Genomic DNA, 23,037 nt, shown 5'->3' with positions numbered 1-23,037 from the left:
GTATTTACCTAATTGTAAGACCTGCTAAGGAACAGATGATTGTTATTATGTCCTGACATGTAAAACAATAGAATTCAAAGAGGGTCTACTTTCTTTTTCCCATCACTTTATGCATGAGACAGCAGGCTCACTGTATTAAATCAATGAGATGCACCTTCAATACACCTTGTATGTCAATCTTCAGTGTAGGGCTAGACTTTCTGCCTATACTTATCTCTGAAGAAAACTATTTGTCAAAGATGACTGTGTGACTTTTCTGTTGGGATACAACTTGAAGGATACATTTTGCCATTTACTTTTGGATCAACAGCAAAAACAAATGTAAGGAAGGCTGAACTTGATGGACGCAAGTCTCTTTTCAGCTATGTAACTATGTAACATAAACGTCCTTCATACTTAATTGTGCACATTTTCACCACTTTCCATCACTAAATGGACATACAGAGATTATTGGAATATTTTTTTTATACGACTTACCTTTTACTATAACGAGCACAGAGCTGTAGGTCTGCCCTGCCAGATTGGATGCGGTGCAGGTATATAAGCCGTTGTCAATTTGCTTGCAAAAAAGAATTTTCAGTACAAAATTCTCTTGCTCATCTTCATACACAACGTGCCTTCGTCCCTCTGTAATCACCTCCCCATCCTTTTTCCAAACTATCTCCGGCTTGGGTTCACCTGTAACATAGCAGCTCATTTTTGCGTGCTTGCCCTCAGTGACCGTACAGGTACGTGTGAGAACACCAAAGGACCCCTCGCGGGTTTTTGGTGTAAGAGATGCTGCCCTTTCATAGTCCCTAGACAAACTGAGTCCGAGACCAGAATGAGGATCTATAGCCGAGAAAGTAGAATTGGTTTCATAAGAGCCATGGATAGACAGCTCCGATTTTCTCATTTCTTCGCGCCGCTTCTGCAGGTGAGATAACAGTGAGGAGCTTTTGCTGTATCCTGTCTCTAGACCACTCGTACTGTTTGCATTATGACTGTTAAATGATTCAATCAGCAGAGAAGCAGACGCGGTTGCTTGACCTATAGGATTTTCCGCTCTACATATATATGTTCCGCTGTCTGAAAACCGAATACAATGTATCCTTAGTGAGCTGGACTCACCATCAGCCGCAATTCGAATACGGTTGGAATCCGTGCCAGTACCAAGTTGTTTACCATCTTTCTCCCAATTAACAGAAGGAGTTGGGGTACCTTGAACTCTGCAATTAAAGGAAGCTTCTTCTCCAAGACTCCCCCTAGTGGTGATTGGTTTCAAGATAAAAAATGGAGCACATTCGGTGACGGGGCTCTCCTTACCATCGCCAACTTTGATTGTAACAGCAGCAAATGCCTCACCAATATTGTTATTCGCCTTGCAAATATATTGACCGCTATCTCCGAAGTTTAGATCGTATATGGTGAGTCGGTATAAATTGCCATCTTCCACCGTTTTATATCGACCTCCTGACATTATTGGCAGTTTGTCCTTCTCCCAGGTGACCATGGGTATGGGGTTCCCAATAATTTGGCAGCTCAGTGAAGCATCCTTCCCCACAGACATCATGAACGCCTTCGGTCTGGTGAGAAACCGCGGTGCACCGGTAAATGAACTGTAATCCATTTTGGAAATTCTAAACAGAAGGATAAGATTGAATTAGGTTTCATATCATACAGTTGTATCTGTAGAAACATGTGCATAGTGGCAATTAATGCATTATTTATAAAATGAATCAGGAACTTTCATGTCTCTGAAAATGACCTATTAACCCCTTAAGGACCAAACTTCTGGAATAAAAGGGAATCATGACATGTCACACATGTCATGCGTCCCTAAGGGGTTAAAGTATCTATAACTTGTATTAACCTATTTTTCAGATCCATCTTCTTCTAGGTTTATATATAAACATTTATTAAATTACATCACAATCCGCAGTCCAGGCACAACGGGGGCACACAATGCAAATGAGTAGAAGAGACAAGAACATTGTTTTATTTCTTGTCCTCTCTCTGTCAGGTGCAAAGAACAAAGCTCAAACCAACGACTGACAGGGAGCTAAGATGGAGGCACACAGTTGCAGGATAAACCTATGTTGATTTCGACATGTCATAAAAAAAAAACATTAAAAAAAACACACATTTATAAAATATATGAATAAGTAAACATGATATTGAAAATTCTGATAAGTGTCAGTTTCCCTTTAATTTATAAATGATTACTCATAGCAAGAAGTAAATCTAGTTACATTTACGTTATTCATTTAAGTTTCCAATGAATTTTTAGCACAAATTGTGCCAATAAGTTAAACACCAGAGAGGGTTCACATAGCACATTATTGGCTACTTTTGAAGGTCAAACATAATTTCTTAAAAAGAGATTTTAAAAAGTTGCATGTGCGAATGAGTCCTGCACCAGTAATGCAATAATAATACTGTACAATACATGCAAGAATAGTGTGATATGGAATATGTCTGTGAACGATTAACGGTTTATTTATACATTGCCGATTTTATTATATTCACAAAATGATTGCAGTATGCTCCCGCTGCCTCCGTCCCACAAGAACTCTGCTCCACTTCCTGCCATCTATTCCTCATCTCAAGATCAAGGTCAACTGAGTAGCTTTCTATAGAGCTCCACATATAAGGAATAACCTGCCAGATAGCATGATATCTGCCACCAGTCTAAGGTCCCCGAAATATATGCATCCACCTACCTCTAATCAAAAATCAACTGCACTCAATGTTAAAGGGACATCATAGTCATTAAAACAACTTTATTTAATAAAGCAGTTAGCAGTTTTTGTGTATAGGTCATGCCCATGCAGCTGTTTATGCAGCCTTAGCCACATATCCCCCGACTGTGACCCACACAGCCTGCATGAAGAAAATGGTTTCATTTTCAATCAGATGTTAACTTACTGTAGAAGTTTGTATCTCTTGTTTTGTAAATTGAGCTTTAATCACAAATGAGACTCCTGCATGGTCTAAAAGGCTTTTAACAGAGCAGGAGATGGGAAATTCTAAATTAAACAAAATGTGCAATAAAGGAAGTTTAAACATTAGATCTCCCTTTACAGGAAGTGTTTAGGAAGACTGTAAAGGTCACATGCAAGGGGTGTGTGACTTGGACTGCATAAACAAAGTGATTTAACTCCTAAATGGCAGAGAATTGAGCAGTGATACTGCAGGGACATAATCCATACACCAAAACTGCTTCATTAGGCTAAAGTTGTTTTGGTGACTATAGTGTCCATTTCATAATTAATTGTATAGTATGTGCCGTTCCTATGTGTAACAATGTGTATAACTATACTTGTATAATATATGTGTAATGTTGTATTTGTATGTTCACTCCAGCAAATCTCAATGTCTCGTTCCTGTAAAGCATTTTACAAAGAAATAATTTGTAAATAAATACATAAATAAATTAAATGAAGTACAAGTGTTATAACTTAGTTGAATTTGACACATTCAACATTCAATTGACACATCACATTAAGAGTGAGATAATTATAGTATGATTAGAATTTTAGTTTAAAAAGGATTAAGTGATATAATTTTGTCTTATAAATAATAGCTCTTAAATTCTAAACTTTGATTTTTAATAGATTAAAGAACTGAACTGGCCAACCCTTCCATCTATATGTGAGTTAGTTTAGGTCTAACATCAGCAAAATCAAGCACTTAAAAAGCTAAGCCACCGTCGTCATCGTCGTTACCTGTAAGAACATCATGGATGTTTTATCAGCCCAAGAGCTTACTATCTAAACAACATGACACAATATAGAAGAAGAATGCAAAAACCAATAACCCACATACCAATTGCATGTTGGCTTTCAGTATAGCAGCTATGACCAGTATACGTTATTATCACTTTAAAGATAATAAAATATCATCTACACATTGTGGTAGGCAGGATTGTATCGAGAGTATAGATGGAAATTATTCTGTTAAAGATTAAGCTGAGCTTGGGTTCCACTGTTATTCCATAACAAGTATAGATTAACTTGGGTTCCACTGTTATTCCATAACAAGTATAGATTAACTTGGGTTCCACTGTTATTCCATAACAAGTATCGATTCACTTGGGTTTCCCTGTTATTCCATAACAAGTATAGATTAGCTTGGGTTCCACCGTTATTCCATAACAAGTATAGATTAACTTAGGTTTCACTGTTATTCCATAACAAGTATAGATTAACTTGGGTTCCACTGTTATTCCATAACAAGTATAGATTAACTTGGGTTCCACTGTTATTCGATAGCAAGTATAGATTAACTTGGGTTTCACTGTTATTCCATAACAAGTATAGATTAACTTGGGTTCCACTGTTATTCCATAACAAGTATAGATTAACTTGGGTTCCACTGTTATTCCATAACAAGTATAGATTAACTTGGGTTCCACTGTTATTCCATAACAAGTATAGATTAACTTGGGTTCCACTGTTATTCCATAGCAAGTATAGATTAACTTGGGTTCCACTGTTATTCGATAGCAAGTATAGATTAACTTGGGTTCCACTGTTATTCCATAACAAGTATAGATTAACTTTGGTTCCACTGTTATTCCATAACAAGTATAGATTAACTTGGGTTCCACTGTTATTCCATAAGAGGTATAGATTAACTTGGGTTCCACTGTTATTCCATAACAAGTATAGATTAACTTGGGTTCCACTGTTATTCCATAAGAGGTATAGATTAACTTGGGTTCCACTGTTATTCCATAACAAGTATAGATTAACTTGGGTTCCACTGTTATTCCATAATAGGTATAGATTAACTTGGGTTCCACTGTTATTCCATAACAAGTATAGATTAACTTGGGTTCCACTGTTATTCCATAACAAGTATATATTAACTTGGGTTCCACTGTTATTCCATAACAAGTATAGATTAACTTGGGTTCCACTGTTATTAGATAGCAAGTATAGATTAACTTGGGTTCCACTGTTATTCGATAGCAAGTATAGATTAACTTGGGTTCCACTGTTATTCCATAACAAGTATAGATTAACTTGGGTTCCAGTGTTATTCCATAACAAGTATAGATTAACTTGGGTTCCACTGTTATTCCATAACAAGTATAGATTAACTTGGGTTCCACTGTTATTCGATAGCAAGTATAGATTAACTTGGGTTCCACCGTTATTCCATAACAAGTATAGATTAACTTGGCTTCCACTGTTATTCCATAACAAGTATAGATTAACTTGGGTTCCAATGTTATTCCATAACAAGTATAGATTAACTTGGGTTCCACCGTTATTCCATAACAAGTATAGATTAACTTGGGTTCCACCGTTATTCCATAACAAGTATAGATTAACTTGGGTTCCACCGTTATTCCATAACAAGTATAGATTAACTTGGGTTCCACCGTTATTCCATAGCAAGTATAGATTCACTTGGGTTCCACTGTTATTTCATAACAAGTATAGATTAACTTGGGTTCCACTGTTATTCCATAACAAGTATAGATTAACTTGGGTTCCACTGTTATTCCATAACAAGTATAGATTAACTTGGGTTCCACTGTTATTCCATTACAAGTATGGATTAACTTGGGTTCCACTGTTATTCCATTACAAGTATGGATTAACTTGGGTTCCACTGTTATTCCATTAATATAACAGTAAAGACTACTGAATTGTGGATCCACATTCCCATAACTTAACGTGTACATTCATACATGTCATTACATATATATACAGAGAGAGAGAGAACTCTAAACCTCACCCATCATTCATCGTCATACAGCAAGGATACAGTTTAAATTAATATATAAATGGTTGCCTCATGAAGTGTATCATAATGATTGCTGACAGTATATGGATATAAGAGTTATTTAATCCCAATATAGCCACTATCTCTTCAAGGATATGCATGTTTTATTGTTTGTTTGTTTGTTTGTTTCCCCTGCATCTCTCATAGGTTTTTGTTCATCTGCCATACATCACAATACATCCCAATGCTTTTCTTGTTCTTTAGTGGAAGAACCTAGAGAGGGGTCCATCAAGATGTGTGCTGGAAGCGGACAGCTGGCGTCGGGCACCAGGCAGGATTTGTGCAGGATTCTTGCAGGGTTGTGCATGGGCTGGTAGACCTCCAGACCTAGGCTGAGCTATTGGGATATTCCCCAGTAGAATGCAGTGTGTATGAGGCTGTTCAGGCTGCCGGATTATGATGAGTATTTACTGTGTATACTGGAGGCAGAGGCATACTAAGCTTGGGAGGCCGCCCTGGTTGACAGGAGGCATGGGGGTGCACAGAGCACCCCACTCCAACCAGAGTAGGCACCTGCCAAATGGCTTACTGCTGGAGACTGATCTCTGCAGAGACCACTGGACCCAGGGATGAGGCTCAGCTCCAGCTCTCCCTTTAAAAGTAAGAAAAGTAGAATACAAATTAAGTGTGTCTGTGTATGTGTGAGACTGTGTGCATGTGTGTATATGAATGTATGTATATGAGTCTCTGTATATGTATGAATTTGTTCATATATGAATATGTGTATATGAATGTGTGTGTTTAGGAGTATTTCAGTGTAATTCTATGTGTGTTTGTGTATCAGTCTATGTGTGTGTGTTTGTGTCTGTGTGTTTGTGTATCAGTCTGTGTGTGTGTGTGTTTGTTTGTGTCTGTGTGTTTGTGTATCAGTCTGTGTGTGTGTTTGTTTGTGTCTGTGTGTTTGTGTATCAGTCTGTGTGTTTGTTTATGTCTGTCCGTGTGTTTGTGTATCAGTCTGTGTGTACGCATATCAATATATGTGTCCGTGTGTGTATTTGAATGTAAGTATGTGTGGATAAGAATGTGCGTGTAACCATAAAATCTAGGTCCGCCTCTGCCTAGAGTTGTTTGCAAGGACTGTAGAGTGAGATTACAGGGCATTCATAAACTGTGTTGGTAGTCATGTTTGGCAATGGAAATCATGGTAAATGTTCCGTCATGCTGCGCGGGTCACACTGTTGGTGACGCAGAAATATTTAAGGTCACACATTTCACTTCCAGCTATCTGTCAAACCCATATAATGCCTTCACGGGGACGGGTGGTAGGACCATCCACAAACAAGTGCCTTTCATTTCCTGCCCTCCCCTCCTATCCCAGCACATTACTTGACAATGCTGGCATATATTAGCTCACCACCCACAACATGCCCCTAACTCTGTACTCTCTCAAATAACCCTATCCATTAAAAGATAGTCCTGTTGGAATCAGCAATTTGCTATTCTTTGTAATATCTTACAGTAGAGATGTTCACAGCCTCTTTTTTTATTTTGATCTTTACGCTGTTTAATAGATAACTCCCCAATTTGCTATCCTCAGGTGGGATCGCCATACTTGAGGATGCTAAATAAGTCAGTCATCTGCTAAACAGTGCCATCATTTGATATCCTTAAACGGCTCTGTCACTTTTTTTTTGCCTTAGGCATGTCCAAAATCCCACTCACACTCTGCTGCCCTTTTTTTTTTCTTAAGCTTATTTTTAAAATTATAAATGAGGAAAAATAGGGACTACTTTTTATTTTGTATAAATGATGGTTTACTAGAGAAGACACAGGTTGGTCAAACTCCATGGCCCTTGTCAACTTTGCTGTTATCTGTACTGATCTCCTTCCTGCGTCATGTCACTTCCAGCTGTGCGTCACTGGCACTCTGCGCGGACCCTCACGCGACTGCGCCAATAAGCACAGGTCCATTGGAGTCCTTGGTGTCTACGCTCAAGGAAGGGTATAACGGGAAATTTACGGCGCCGTCATCTAAGTAACACAAAGATGGTGGCGCTGTGCGATAGGGACTAGCACAACGTTGGAAAAGGTCAGTTGCACCAGACAAATTCGTACACAATTGGATTCAGAACCAAACAAATTGCACCTTTCTAACTCAGTTCAGTAAATTGTTATAAGTGCACTTCATGTTTCAACAAGGAAAGTGGGTTTGGGTTCCTCCCAGATAATGAACACAACAGCTATAATTTAAAAAAGCAGGTAATTTAAATTATGGGCGCTTATATAAATAAACGAAAATGTAATAGTTCCATTCTGGAGAATGAACTAACTCTAACTCTGATTTCTGACAATGCCCTCAGCCCAACGGTAGCTCTATATATCTCTAAAATTCAGTACCGGATAAGGGACAGCCAAACTACACAATTAAGGCCAAAAAACCCAAAGTGAATCTATGCCAGAAAACTTGGGAAAGTGAGGAAAAAGAACACAGAAGTCACGTTCACTGAGGATTAGCAAAAACAGTAATGGTTTGTAGTAAATGCTCTCAATGTGCATATCTGAAAGCAGACAATCTAAACATTAACATTTATATGCATTAAAGATGTATGTTTTATATTTTTTCATCTTTAAAACATGGGTTCATAGAAATGTATTTAGGTAATAGTTACTTTAATGTGTTGGATATTAAAATGCCATTTTGCAATTCTCTCTCTACAATGACCAGAAGTCTTCATACCACGTACAAGGTCGTCCTTAGCACGGTTCGTTTGTTTTTGACGCTTAGCATCTCAATCTCAGAAAGGAAACTCTGCAAACGTTCTGTCACCAAAATAGAATCTTTAATCTCCTAGTAATGCAGATTCTGAGAGGCCACACATTCTGCCCTCTAAATGTTACCAACGCTCTCTGACCAGCCTCGGATTTGTCCTCTCAGCTGCAATGGTGAAAGGCACAGCACCACGTCAGGGCAATTTACATTCTTACGGGGTAATGGAGAACTTTTCTTTGATGCGTATTTAGAAAACACGCCTTGAGGTCATAATGTCAAATGTGGAGCTACCACACAATGGGGCATATGGTCCAGGAAGGGTGCATGTCCACAGATATAAACATGTATGAGTGCTAGCCTGCAGGGCAAGAGGACAAGAAAAGGTGTCAGTCAGTGTGTGAGAATGCTGAGCCAAAAAGCATCTCGCAGGCAGCCAATCAGACCTGTGTATGGTGACTCCCAGAAGAAGGATACCAGAAAAAACCCTGGCAAGCCACTGATCTAAAATAGGTACCAACCTCCCTCATTTAGAAACGTGGGAGGTGTATCACCACAGAAACTAATGGCATGGTTCTGTGAATTGCTTTGGATGTAGGACTTTTCCCAGAATTCATTTCTGTGCCTCTCTGCCAGATGCTTTGTTTAAGTATCTTATTTAACAAAGGCTTTATCTTGTCAGCCTGTCAACTGGTGCACGCCAATGCATGCCATCTTTGGGGACTCGTGATATCTTCTTCTTCCTCCATTACAGGAATTTTATTTGAAGATTTTCCTTTTGCAGTTCTAAATTCTGCTCATGTGTCTGCTCGAGAAACAAAAAAACCTTCTCCACTGCAATTTGTTTTCCTCTGATAAATATATTTTGCTTGGTCAAGAGGCCAGATTTGTTTTGCTTTTTAAATTCCTACCACAGGCGAGAGATGACAGTTTTTGCATGCATGAAGAATAAAAATGTTGGCTTTATATATTATGTATATGCATGGAATATTGATGAAAGGCTCAACTAGGTGTAATTGTGTTGTTTTTTGTACCCTACAATATTATATAATCAAGTAATAATCAGATTGCTCGCCATACTCCTGAAACGCACCATATCGATTCTCACAACGCAATTCTGGTATAATCCTTTCTCTAGTGGTTGTTGAACGTGACCAAAGATGAGTTATTTTTCTATACAAGATTTTCTTCAATTATGCTTTTAAGCAGAGAACCTAAAGCGTACATATCAGACTTATCCCACCCACCAGGCAGCCCAGAACCTTAATACCAGACAGGGACCTACGGTATAGGATACACAGACAAATATTTCAACCCTGCATGTGCTAAGTCAATGAAGATGCCATTAAAAGAACAGTGAGCCCAAATTACCCCCATTAAACGTTCTACTTTTTGGCAAGATTCTGTTAATGTCTGGTAGCTATACTGGACATTCCCTCGGAGGGTATCCAGTATATGACAACATATATGGCATTATGACAACGTACGAGGCAATATTTTATAAAATGAGGAATATCGTAATGTGGTAATAAGAAGATGCTCAGTAATTATTTTCTGGTTTTCACTTCATTATTCTGTAACAAAATTTTACTTTATTTTCCTGTCCATAGACACAAAACAAGAAAGATACAAATGAAAACACAATTACTCATTACATTCCAAAACAAAAAAAACTACACATTCAAAAAGACACTTTTTGGAAATACAAATATTTTAAGGATGCTCAAAGGATGCAAAAAAAAAAAATATATATATATATATATAAATAATAATAAAAAAATCTAAAGTATGAACAGGCCACGGGAAGCTCTAAGTTAGCTGATTACAGCCGAAGTGATGACTTCACATATATACATGCAATTGGAGGGAGAAAGGAAACATTGTATATTTACAGGAAAAGATAGAGTACGCAGGGAGAGGAAGGAAAGTTGTTTATTTTTAATAGAATAAATAACTAAAAAGTGTAAAATATGGAGAGCAAAAAAAAAAAGATAAAATTGGACAGAAACCTATAAATTACAAGGACATGTTGTCTGTTTTATCCATTTTTTCCCTGTAACCAGACGCCTGCATGTGTCCCATATATTCCCACACTGAGACTTAGATTAAACTATTCCAATAGCAGCTGTTGTTATGTTGAGAAGCAGACAGATCCTTAAAATATTATTAGCTTGGGAGCCGACAACTTAACGTTTGAAAATATTGGGGGGGAGGGGGATATTGATTTTATTTTATGCCGCTGAAATCCCCCATAGCTCCTGAATGGCCGTGTAGTTTCTGTGGTTTCCTATGGAGTGAGTTTACGCTGATCAGAGAATATATTCCTAGCTTTGCTCCGAGCTAACACCAGCTAGTACATCGTATTTTGGTTTTAGAATGCAGTCACCACTAAAACAGTGGCTCAACTGAATAGATCGACCCCTGTGTTTTAGCAATAGGAGAGAAATGTTTCTCTGTACGGAAGCCATTACAAAAGAGATTAAAACTCTTGCATTCTATTAAATGTGGTTGGAAAGAAAAAGCTTGCAGTGCATCATGGGAGGTGTAACCAATTTCAAAACATGCCCATTTCTTGCCAATGTCTTCATCAGAATTCCTCTTAAATTGACAAAAAGACGCACAAGTTAAAGGGGCACTCTAGCAACCATAACCACTGTATGTAATGGTTCTGGGGCAGATAGCCTGTACCTGCAGGCTGAATATTGTATTCTCAGAAAAGGCAGTGTTTACATCCTGCCTAATGCCACTTTTAGTGACTCTCACTCGACAGCAACTACACGTTCAGCATCTCCACGCTCTGTATGGAGACACTGAATGCTCTCTGCAGAGATACATTGACTCAGTGCCTCTCTATGAGGAGATGCTGACTGGTTGCAGCCCCTGGTGCTTCCCTATAAGAATACATTGGATTGGCTGAGAAAATGACTGTTGATAATCTCAGTCAGCGGAGGCCTTGCGACCGTGGCAAGGCCACCATACCAGGGGAAGAAAGGCAGGTTAATCTCTTTTTTTTTTTTACTTGCCTCAGGGGGAGATAATCTAAATAGGTAGGCCAGGTAGTGTTGGAAATACATGTTCCTTTAATTTAACCCAAAAGCGTATTCGCTAAAGTATGGATTGTTGGGATTTCAAAGTGAATTTCAAATTTTACATTAAAACATCCAGACTGCAACCAGGGCAGAAATACTAAAAGGAAAGTTTGTCAGAGAAATGCTGGACGTGTAGTTTTATTATGAGAAGTGGATAAATTAATGTCATACAATTACATTTTATCACAGATAACAGACAGGGCATCTGTGTTCTTACTGAGTAAAAATGGTCTCAAAGGACAAATGTAAAACTGCAAACTATGTTGTTTTTCTATTATTTCTGCCCCCAACACTCTCTAAAAAAATGTATTAACGCAATCAAATTCCCAAGTCTGAGGAAAGCACCACGAAATGTAGATACCCCCGTCAGCGCTGAGCCATTGAAGAGAAGTGAACATGTTGGGCCAGAAAAGTTAAATTGGAAACATTCCCCATCGCAGCTTTTTCCAGCTCGACTGTTTTGACCTGGATTGTGCAATTATTTGTCTACAATTATCAGTTTAATTAATTATCTCAATGAAAACAAATGAAAGGTTATTCCAAGCACCATGAACATGTCAGAGATTTGAAGTGGCCATGTTGCCGGAGTTTCTATGAGCAATATTTCACCCTTCAGCTGCTGGAAGAGTAACTAAACGTCCGGCAGCATCATGCCAGCTAATGCAAATTATCTGCAATTATTTTGCACATAGTGCCAATCATTGAATAAGAGCAATCAGCTGACTCTCTCAACCAATGAATGGCAAACGCATCGGCTTCCATCTTCTGTAGAGCTGAATCACGGTTCGACTAACCCTTTAACCCCTTAAGGACACATGACGTGTGTGACACGTCATGATTCCCTTTTATTCCAGAAGTTTGGTCCTTAAGGGGTTAATAGAAATATTTCCAGACTGGGCCAATTAGACGTCTTAAAATCAACTTCATTGTACATATATAAAATTACAAGAAACTCTGTGAAAAGTAACACAAAACATTCAAGTCACATCAATAATATATCCTCTAAAGCAGGAGTGCCCAAAACGTTACAATCCTATAACTACTCGTCACTCCCATGATGATTTGTCGGTTGTTAGAGATTGGAATTCTAAGACATATGGAGAATCTAGCATTTGAACCATCCAGCTCTGAAACGATGTCAGAGACCATAAACCACGATAAAAAAAAATACAGTAACACACTGATTCTATGAACATCAATTCCAACATAAAAATACAACAATGCCGCACGGAATGCTCACACTCCATTTATCAATATTGCTGCCTTTTTTTTTTTTATCGCAAAAGTTTTCCATTTTCTGGCGTTCTCTAACAGAGCTTTGATTTTGGCGCAGAATGCGAGGAAGTAAACTCGCAGAATATTCCCCCGTTATCCTCAGTTAGTGCGACATAAATGTGGAGATTTAAAAAGCTGTTTGAATATACACAAATGAAAAAACTAACTGAAAAATACTTTAATAAACTGAGAGAGAGAGATTTAGAATTAGAATAAAAGAATAATCTGTATCTTTGTGGATTTCCATTACCATTTACAAAAATGTGTTTTTAGCAAGGAGACCTATGACAGAGAATAAATATATATATACTCTTTTAATAACTAAAATAAATGTGCATTTAGTCACAGTACAGGTCTTTGTAGCATGTAGTCAACAGCCATGTCATAAGAAACAGGACAAATACAAAAGGCACGTTAAAACAAATTTAGTCTATATTGATGGGTTTTTTTATTACTGAAAATAAAAGATTATTTATTCTAATACATTTTATTTTTATTTCTAAAAAATGTATTTCTAATAAATATCCACAAGTTAATCACTCTTTTTAATGCGTCTCATGAATTGCCCTTCTTCTGTGATGGCCGCCATTTTGAACCCTCTTTGATCAGAGGCTTCACTCATCTTCTAAGTACATGTTCAACTTAACCCCTTAAGGACACATGACATGTGTGACATGTCATGATTCCCTTTTATTCCAGAAGTTTGGTCCTTAAGGGGTTAAAGGTCTAAACTCGTTCCCAGGTGCTTTTTGAGATGATCTGTGCGTTCACATGATGTCAAGATTCATGAACACACACTAGCTCTTGATTACCTGAACAGCTTTTTGTCAGATGGATTGACCAAAATGGCCTTAAAGATGGCTGCCCCCATAGACCAGGGCTGTATGGGGCCAAGATGTGTACTAAAAAAAACATTTACTTTATGCATGCGTTGGAAAATAGGAGATGCTGATGCTATTTATAAGTATTTTTTTTATTTCATATATTAATAAATATAATGACAGTTTTCCTTTTAGGACAGTATTAGAGCAATTCCGTCTGAATGCTTTCACTCTGTAGCACTTAATCATGGGCACATATTAGTCCAACTATGAACACAAACTGCAAATTTTAGGCATGCTGCAAAAATGCCCCCCACAATAGAAATAGACTTATTTTAACCTAAAATTCACTATTCCCTTGGTAATTATCCACTGTCCCAGTGACATGAATACATTCCAGAATAATATTCATAAAATACAATTTTATTAAAAAGACACTATAGGCAACAAAACAACTTTAGCTTAACTTCTGGTTGCTTTATTCTCTGCCATTTAGGAGTTCAATCACTTTGTTTATACAGCCCTAGCCACACCTCTCTGCATGTCACTTACACACTTCCTGTAAAGAGAAATCTATTGCTTATACCTCCTTTATTGTACATTCTGTTTAATCTGGAATGTGTTGTCACCTGCTCTGTTAATAACCTAGAGTCCTAGACCCTGCAGGAGCCTCTTTAGATTAAAGTGCATTTCACAGAGCAGGGGATAAAACGTCTAAAGCAAGATAACATCTGCTTGAAAATGAAGCCATTTTGTTTTTCATGCAGGCTGTGTGAGTCACAGCCAGGGGAGGTTTGGCTAGAGCTGTATGGACAGAAACAAAGTGATTTAACTCCTAAATGGCAGAAAATTGAGCAGTGAGACTACAGGGGTATGATTTATACACCAAAACTGCTTCATTAAAATAAAGTATGCCTTTAAGTCATCCTAATAGCTGTATAAAGAATTTAAAATTAAGAATATATATTTAGATAAAGGGAGATACATAATTTAGATATCATGGCTTATTCACACAATGGAAGAGGCACATTTAGATTTATTAATTTATTAAATAGTGAATTTTTGCGAATTGAAAACCCCAAAACTGACCAATTTAGGAAAAAAATTAGAATGTAAAAAAATATAGAAATCACAGCTTTCCTAGTTTAGTCTTAATTGGAATTCTGTTTTCAATGCACTGAAAATTATAGATTCGCAATTTAGCAAATAAACCCATGCTGTAATTCAGAAAAATTACTATATATGCTAGAAAACCAAATCCCTGCTAAAAAGACAAGCTATACGAAATGCACACAGACACATACATACACTAACGCTAACAAACATAGTGACTAAATTGAGAATTCTAAGTGAATTCAAAGCGATTTCACGTTTAACGTCAAAATAGCCAAACTGTGAAAATTCTTTGTTAGTTATGCTATCAGTTGGACTACTCTGGCCTTAAATGGTTCTCAGTTTGGTAAATGTCGGCTGTTAGGTATGTGCCCGCTGTCCTGTGACTAGCATAGGGGCCTTCTCTTACTAAGCAGTTAACATACATTTCTAAAAGGAATAAATCAATATATAACACCAGGCGTCCTTCCACAGCTCTCTGTGAGTTGCCTGAATTGTTTCGTTAGCTCTCTCCTGAGTCCTGACAGTTGCCATCAGTCAAACAGATAAACAGCTGACATACTGCCCCACTGAGGGGAGCAGACTGTAACTAGTTCCCCTCCCAGTTTCCATTTAATGTAAGTGTTTTATTGCAAACTCATACTTCCTATAAATAAACAAAACTAAAGAGACAGGTCAGCTTCAAACCATGTCCTGAGAACTGATTTATTAACCCATTCGAGGTTCTGCAGAACTTTACACTTAACTCTTTCAGTGTACGGAAGTTAGACTCTCCCTTACACTAGACTAGACCTTTATCGACTCACAGTTCCATGTTTTGTGATTGTAATTACTTGTATGTATCTCTTTCCCCACTGTACCTCTCTGCAAAAAAATAGCAACAGAAAGCTAAAGTAATAAATAATAAGAGAGTCTAGCTAGCAGTCAATAGCACAGACCTGGAGCATGCAAAGGGATAATTCAAGCAAATCATTTTATTTTTTTTCGAAATGAGAATTGTCCAATTTTTACCAGGTTTTTAGTATCACGTTTAACACTGCATCCATCCAAACATCTCTTGTAAAGCTGGGAATGTATTTTAAAAAACTATATATGACTTTCATACTGCTCTGAAATAATGAAAAATCGAATTATTCTAATAAAGTGCACAAAAAAGTATATTTAAAAAATATAAAATGAGGTCTACTAGCTGTAATAGTATCGCAAGTAGTTCATGTGATTTAACGTTTAGAGGGACACTGTAGGCATTATAGCCATTTCATCTCATTGAATTACTGAAGTCCCCTGGTGCTGTCCCTCCATTCGGTGTTAAAACATTTTCCAGCAGTTTAACACTGAATGAGGATCCCCGGATTCCCACAGACCGGCCCTCACTGGAGGTGTGGCTAAGGCAGAGATTATACACTTCCTTCTAGCCATACCATTTCATACATGTAATGGGAGCTATGATAGGCTGAAAGCGATCAGCTGAAACTGTCAGCCAATCACAGACACCCATTGCTGCTCAGGCTATTGCTTCCTCGTTAGCCCAAGCAGCACAGAAGGGCGGGGCTGCTCTAGTTTAGCATTAAAACCGTTTAATACGGAGTGGAAGGATGGCGCCTTGGGATTCCTGACACTATAACCACTTCAATGAGATGAAACAGGTCAGAGTTTACACTACACAAATCTATTCAAATTTAATTATTTGTGTAACAGAACCGATATAAAAAGCAAAAAATCTGCAGAGGAAAGTCTTTCACAACAAAGCCAACACCCCTTTAGATACTTCATCGTGTCTGGATGGATTTTACCCCTCTCATACACTCTTCTATTTTATCTGAGGAGATCCTCTCCCCTCCCATTTCTCCCACTGTTTACACCCCCTGTGTAAGATGGTGTAAACTGTCTATTAGCTAAATTCACCAAGAACTCACACATTTTTGCTGAAGATATCACAACTTGAATAATTGACAGTGAATGGAAAACAAACTATAAATGGAAAAAGGGAGATGTTAAAATAATTTTGTAATAATTTGTATAGTGTTTCTGATAGCACATGTTAATTTTTGGTTAATTTCTTAGAAGAATTACACAGAAATGATTGAAGCCATTAACTGGCATCAAAGAGTTAATAACATCACCCTGTAAGCTGCAAATCCCAAAATAGACCCAGCTGCCAGCCTCCATCTCAGAGTATAGCCATTTGTAGAAGTGGAGCCTGCTGGACTGAGCTCATCCCACCTACAGCACAGCAAACAGGGGTCTCTAAACACATTCCAGAAACAGTGCTAAACATGAATGCTAAACAAGGATAATCGTCGGAACACAAAGTGCACTCACCAACATTCTGTCTCACAACCTGTGCATTCACACTAGGAACACCCATTTTACAGCAGGCTCTTACTTGTTACTGTATACATGTGAGAATAGCTCACAAATAACTCTATCCTGCTTCATTACTCTGTGCTTTTAAAAAAAAGATTAATTGTGCATTGAAAATTAGAGCAATCTTTACTTATATCGTTGGAAAATAATGAATATCTATATACGAATGTACGTTTTATGTGTGCGTTTGTGTGCATCTATGTGTGTTCATGTGTGTGTTAATGTGTTTGTGTGGGTCTGTGTTTGTTTTGATGTGTTTGCTTGTGTCTATGTGTTGTCTATGTGTATGTCTGTGTGTCGATGTGTGTGTGCATGTGTCCATGTGTGCTCATAGTGTGTGTGTGTGTGTGTGTCTATGTGTGTTTCTGTGTACTTGTGGGTGCATATTAGTCTGTGTTTATGTTTATGTTCCTTCATGTGTCTGTGTGTATCCTTCTGTGTGTGTCTATGCCTGTGTCTATGTACGGGTGTGTCTGTGTGTGTACTTTTATGCATCTTTGTGATTATGGTATCTGTGCTTTGTGTGTGTGTCTGTGGTTGTGTCTATGTTTGATGCATTCTAAAATCAATAACTTGCACACAAAAAATTTCAACAGAGGAATTATGACGTTGAATGCTTTTTGTTTGTTTGTTTGTTTGTTTAAAGTCCACAAATCAACTTCAATATGTTTAGCTTATATAGGAAAACAAAATGTATATGCCTGGGAATGCAAAAGGTCTGAGGAACACACAGACACATGTAGTAGTATATTAAATAAAAGAGAAAAGACGTCACATCTAACTGTACAGAAGTGCAAAAAATATTTAATTCCTTGTTTCAACATCAACATTAGCAACTGATTCCATTTTCAACCAGTGACAGAGTAACTTTCATTACACACATTCCTGAATGCCTTGAGTTATATTAGTCTCCACCAACTCTGTGTAAAGGCCAGCCCATGTATCCACAACTCTTTTCTTAAAACAATATATTTTATATAAAATAGAAACCAAGTATCCCTCTCACATAGCATGTAGACACAGATGGAAGGGGAAGGCTGCATTTCTAACCATTTAAAAAACCCTGGAATTCATTCACCAATTCTTCACAATTCTGACTTAGTAAATAACACTATATCAAGGTGATAAAAATACGACTGAACGCAAATCCTCCATCATAGACACATTGTTAGCCCCTCTTATAAATAAAATACTGTATATTAACATCAGAAATGGAACCAGTAAACCAATGGAACACAAAACCGAAAATAAAACATTGCATTCACATATACTGCTTTATATACATAGATACCAGTAAACATGTTACAACTGCAGGAAAAATGGCTTTAAAAAGAAACAAAGTCTTCCCAAAGTAATGGCTGATTCTGTTATAGGAGAAAAATGAGATCCCTGGTTTACCCATTGATGTCAATGAGAGAACTGATCCCCAAGGTTAAATTTATCTCTTGTAACAGAATCCAAAAGAACAAACTAGCTAAATAAATTGTATAGGTAGTGTCGTGATTTATTTCTGTGTCAATGCACCTAAACAGGCGACAATGTTAAAAGCATACTATGTACATTATAGCTGTACAATATACATTATGGTTATATTATATACATTATCGCTATACTATATACATTATGGTTATATTATATACATTATAGCTGCACTATATACATTATGGTTATATTATATACATTATAGCTGCACTATATACATTATGGTTATATTATATACATTATGACTATACTATATACATTATGGTTATATTATATACACTATAGCTGCACTATATACATTATGGTCATATTATATACATTATAGCTGCACTATATACATTATGGTTATATTATATACAATATAGCTGCACTATATACATTATGGTTATATTATATACATTATGGTTATACTATATACATTATGACTATACTATATACATTATGGTTATACTATATACATTATCGCTATACTATATACATTATGGTTATATTATATACAATATAGCTGCACTATATACATTATGGTTATATTATATACAATATAGCTGCACTATATACATTATGGTTATATTATATACATTATAGCTGCACTATATACATTATGGTTATATTATATACAATATAGCTGCACTATATACATTATGGTTATACTATATACATTATGACTATACTATATACATTATGGTTATATTATATACATTATCGCTATACTATATACATTATGGTTACACTATATACTTAATGGCTATACTAGATACATTATGGCTATATTATATACATTATGATTATACTATATACAATATAGCTATACTATATACAGTACATTATAGCTGCACTATGTACATTATGGTTATACTATATACATTATGACTATACTATATACAATATAGCTATACTATATACATTATGGTTATACTATATACATTATGACTATACTATATACATTATGGTTATACTATATACATTATGGTTATACTATATACATTATGGTTTTACTATATACGTTGACGATGACTGTACTATATATAGTATGGTTTTACCAATGTTACATCATTGTTACATCACTAGAACAAATATACTTTTTCACTGGATACGAGGCAATTTGCAGTATTGTACTGCTTGTCTCTCTGAAGGAAAATATACAAATAAATTAATGTTTAGACAAATGAGACTTTAAAATGAGACTGAGGTTCTTTGGCCAATACCTCTCCTTGGTTCTTGAGATCTTTGTAGAAATCAGAATATAGCTTCACCAGTACCCCCCCTTCTACTCATGGAGTCTGTTATCCAGTTTGGGGTGTTCTACAAACTGCTGGGTTCTGTATAATTCCGCTGGGCTATATCCAGTTTGGTTAGAAAGGAAGGAAAAAATTAGATTTCGCTTCAGACTGATCCCCTCTCCAGATTTTAACTTCCCCTCCTGGTCAGGACAGGAGAAAGAAAGTCAGATGAAGGAGACTTGTCTCCCAGCCCTGCTGATGGAAGCTCAATGGGTGGGGGTGTCTGGTGTCTTCCTGGGGCTTGCTTTGCTCCAAATCCAAAATAGCCTGGGTGTCACTTACTGAGGAGATAGCATTTCATTTGATAAAGGGACTGGGGGGAGGAGAGGGGACATAGTTTCTCAGATCCCTAAGGATAGCTGATCGTGAAGGGGTACAGTGTATGATGACAAACTGAAAACCTGCTCACCCCAACATTCACATTGGGGTACTTATCTATTTATTGGGGGGAAGGGTTGGCTAGAAAGAACTGGAGTTGAGGGATAGCATGTGTTCAACCCAAGACAAGGGTCTCCACATTTAACCCTTTGAGTGCCAGAGGGAAATCCTTTTTTTTTTTTTTTTTTTTTTAAGTTTTACATGAAAGCACAAAATCACAGATTATGGCTTCAGTCCTTTAAAAGTGATATATATGTATAGTTATTATTATTATTCCATATGTCTCGAACATAATCCTGCATTTTGTCACTGTTTGGAAAGTTGTAAGTCATAAAATACATATTTACTGAATGTGTAAGAAATAAACATAAAATCAACAAACATTAAACGTTAACAAGGTTATTTATTAGAGTGGGAATTTGTGGTGAATTTTAGGCCAGACTAGCCGAATGGAAATCATCGCTGACTTAGACAATGTTTCCATTTTGGCTATTTTGGCATTAAATCTGAAATTCACTTTAAATTCTAATTTTACTGAATATTCCTGTTAAATTTAAATTCTGTCAGGCACCAACCAATTCCTTTAAAAAGAAAAAGATAGAAAGGGAAAATACATGTGTAAAAAATATCAGAAACATAACAGTGCTATGTGGTTCCTTCACAAATAGTGAGTTGACAACCACACTGAAAACAAAACAAAACAGACAAACTGAAAACAAAACAGACAAACTGAAAACAAAACAGACAAACTGAAAACAAAACAGACAAACTGAATACAAAACAGACAAACTGAAAACAAAACAGACAAACTGAAGACAAAACAGACAAACTGAAAACAAAACAGACAAACTGAATACAAAACAGACAAACTAAAAAGAAAATCTCCATCTCCAGAATCTGTTAAACTCTGACATTTTTGCTTATGTCAATACCACAATATCACAATAACACAATATCACAATACCACATTATCGCAATATCGCAATACCACAATATCACAATATCAAACATCACAATATCAGAATACCACAATACCACAATACCATAATACTACAATAACCCGGCCAATACCACAATAAAACAATAACACAATATCGCAATACCACAATATCACAATACCACAATATCGCAACATCGCAATACCACAATATCACAATATCACAATATCACAATAACACAATACTACAATACCATAATACTACAATAACCCGGCCACTACCACAATAAAACAATACCACATTATCGCAACACCGCAATACCACAATATCACAATATCACAACATCACAATATCAGAATACCACAATACCACAATACCATAATACTACAATAACCCGGCCACTACCACAATAAAACAATAACACAATATCACAATACCACATTATCGCAACATCGCAATACCACAATATCACAATATCACAACATCACAATATCAGAATACCACAATACCACAATACCATAATACTACAAAAACCCGGCCAATACCACAATAAAACAATAACACAATATCGCAATACCACAATATCGCAACATCGCAATACCACAAAATCACAATATCACAATAACACAATATCACATCACAATAACACAATACCACAATAACACAATATTACATCACAATAACACAATACCACAATATCACAATAACACGATATCACAATACCACAATAACACAATATCACATCACAATATCACAATAACACAATATCACAATATGATAATACTACAATAACACAATAACATAATACCACAATATCACAATACCAAAATATCACGAAACCACAATAACACAATACCACAATACCACAAAAATACAATAACACAATATCACAATATCACAATAACACAATACCACAACATTGCAATACCACAATACCACAATAACATAATAACATAAAACCATAATTCTATAATAACACAATACCACATTGCAAAATGTTGCTGTTAACATGTTAATGCTTTGGGTGCCATTCCTATCTATTAAGTGCACACTTTTCCTGCGTTTGCAATAAGTAACATCATCGGTGATGTCAGAATTTGCACTGTAGTCCAGTGATATAATGTTTAATTTATCCCTTTAGAGTAATACTAAAAACAACAACAGCATGGGATGCACAGTTTGCGCTTAAACATAGGATTAAACTGCAATTTTGGCAACAAACTGATTGTTAAGGATATCTAACAATACATTTAAAATGTTTCATTTATTTTGTCGATTACAGAAATATTTAGAGAATCAACGGTTTTAGAAATGATACCGTATCCGCAGACCGCAGCCAGCAATATTTCAAAAAGGGTCTGAAATATTTAGATTAAACAGAAATTCTGTATTTGCCATATGTAGTACGTGCAACAAAAATAGATTAAAAGGGTGTTTGTAAAAGGGTGTTTGTAAGCAGGGCCGGACTGGGAAGAAAATTCGGCCCGGGCATTTTTTAATTACAGCGGCTCACTAAAAAGGGGGCGGGGGCACATAGGGTGTCTTTTGTCATCGCCAATGACAAGCACGCCCCATCAAAAAGTGAGCATGTTTGTTCAATGCTCTTCCAGGGTAGACCATGTGCAGAGCTCTGCTGAAGAGCATGAGAAAAAGACCCTGTGTTTGTTCTGCACAGCGCAAGCAAATTCAATAACATGCTTGCACTGTGTTTGCTTGAAATTTGTCTCTGGTGTCTCCATAGTTGGGATACCAGGAGACAAAAATGCTAGAAAAGCATATTGTGCAGTGTGTGTGAGGGTGCTGTGTGTG

General features: G+C 36.7%; 1 protein-coding gene across 30 annotated transcripts in view; it reads right to left on the bottom strand.

The window, feature by feature from the left end:
- OBSCN (obscurin, cytoskeletal calmodulin and titin-interacting RhoGEF) overlaps window positions 1-20,124 on the bottom strand; it is a 344,733-nt gene extending 324,609 nt beyond the window's left edge. For all 30 annotated transcript variants that reach the window (XM_063452748.1, XM_063452749.1, XM_063452760.1 and 27 more), the window contains exons 1-2: window positions 19,838-20,124; window positions 478-1,619 (exon numbers count right to left, since the gene is read on the bottom strand). In XM_063452748.1, coding sequence (XP_063308818.1) covers window positions 478-1,609 — 1,132 coding nt within the window. In that variant the 5' untranslated portion in view covers window positions 1,610-1,619; window positions 19,838-20,124. The remainder of the gene's footprint in view (window positions 1-477; window positions 1,620-19,837) is intronic.
- Window positions 20,125-23,037: the final 2,913 nt, after the last annotated feature.

This window comes from Pelobates fuscus, chromosome 4 (assembly GCF_036172605.1).
Source record: "Pelobates fuscus isolate aPelFus1 chromosome 4, aPelFus1.pri, whole genome shotgun sequence".
Taxonomy (NCBI): Eukaryota; Metazoa; Chordata; class Amphibia; order Anura; family Pelobatidae; genus Pelobates; species Pelobates fuscus.
This window is presented reverse-complemented; position numbering and strand designations above follow the sequence as displayed.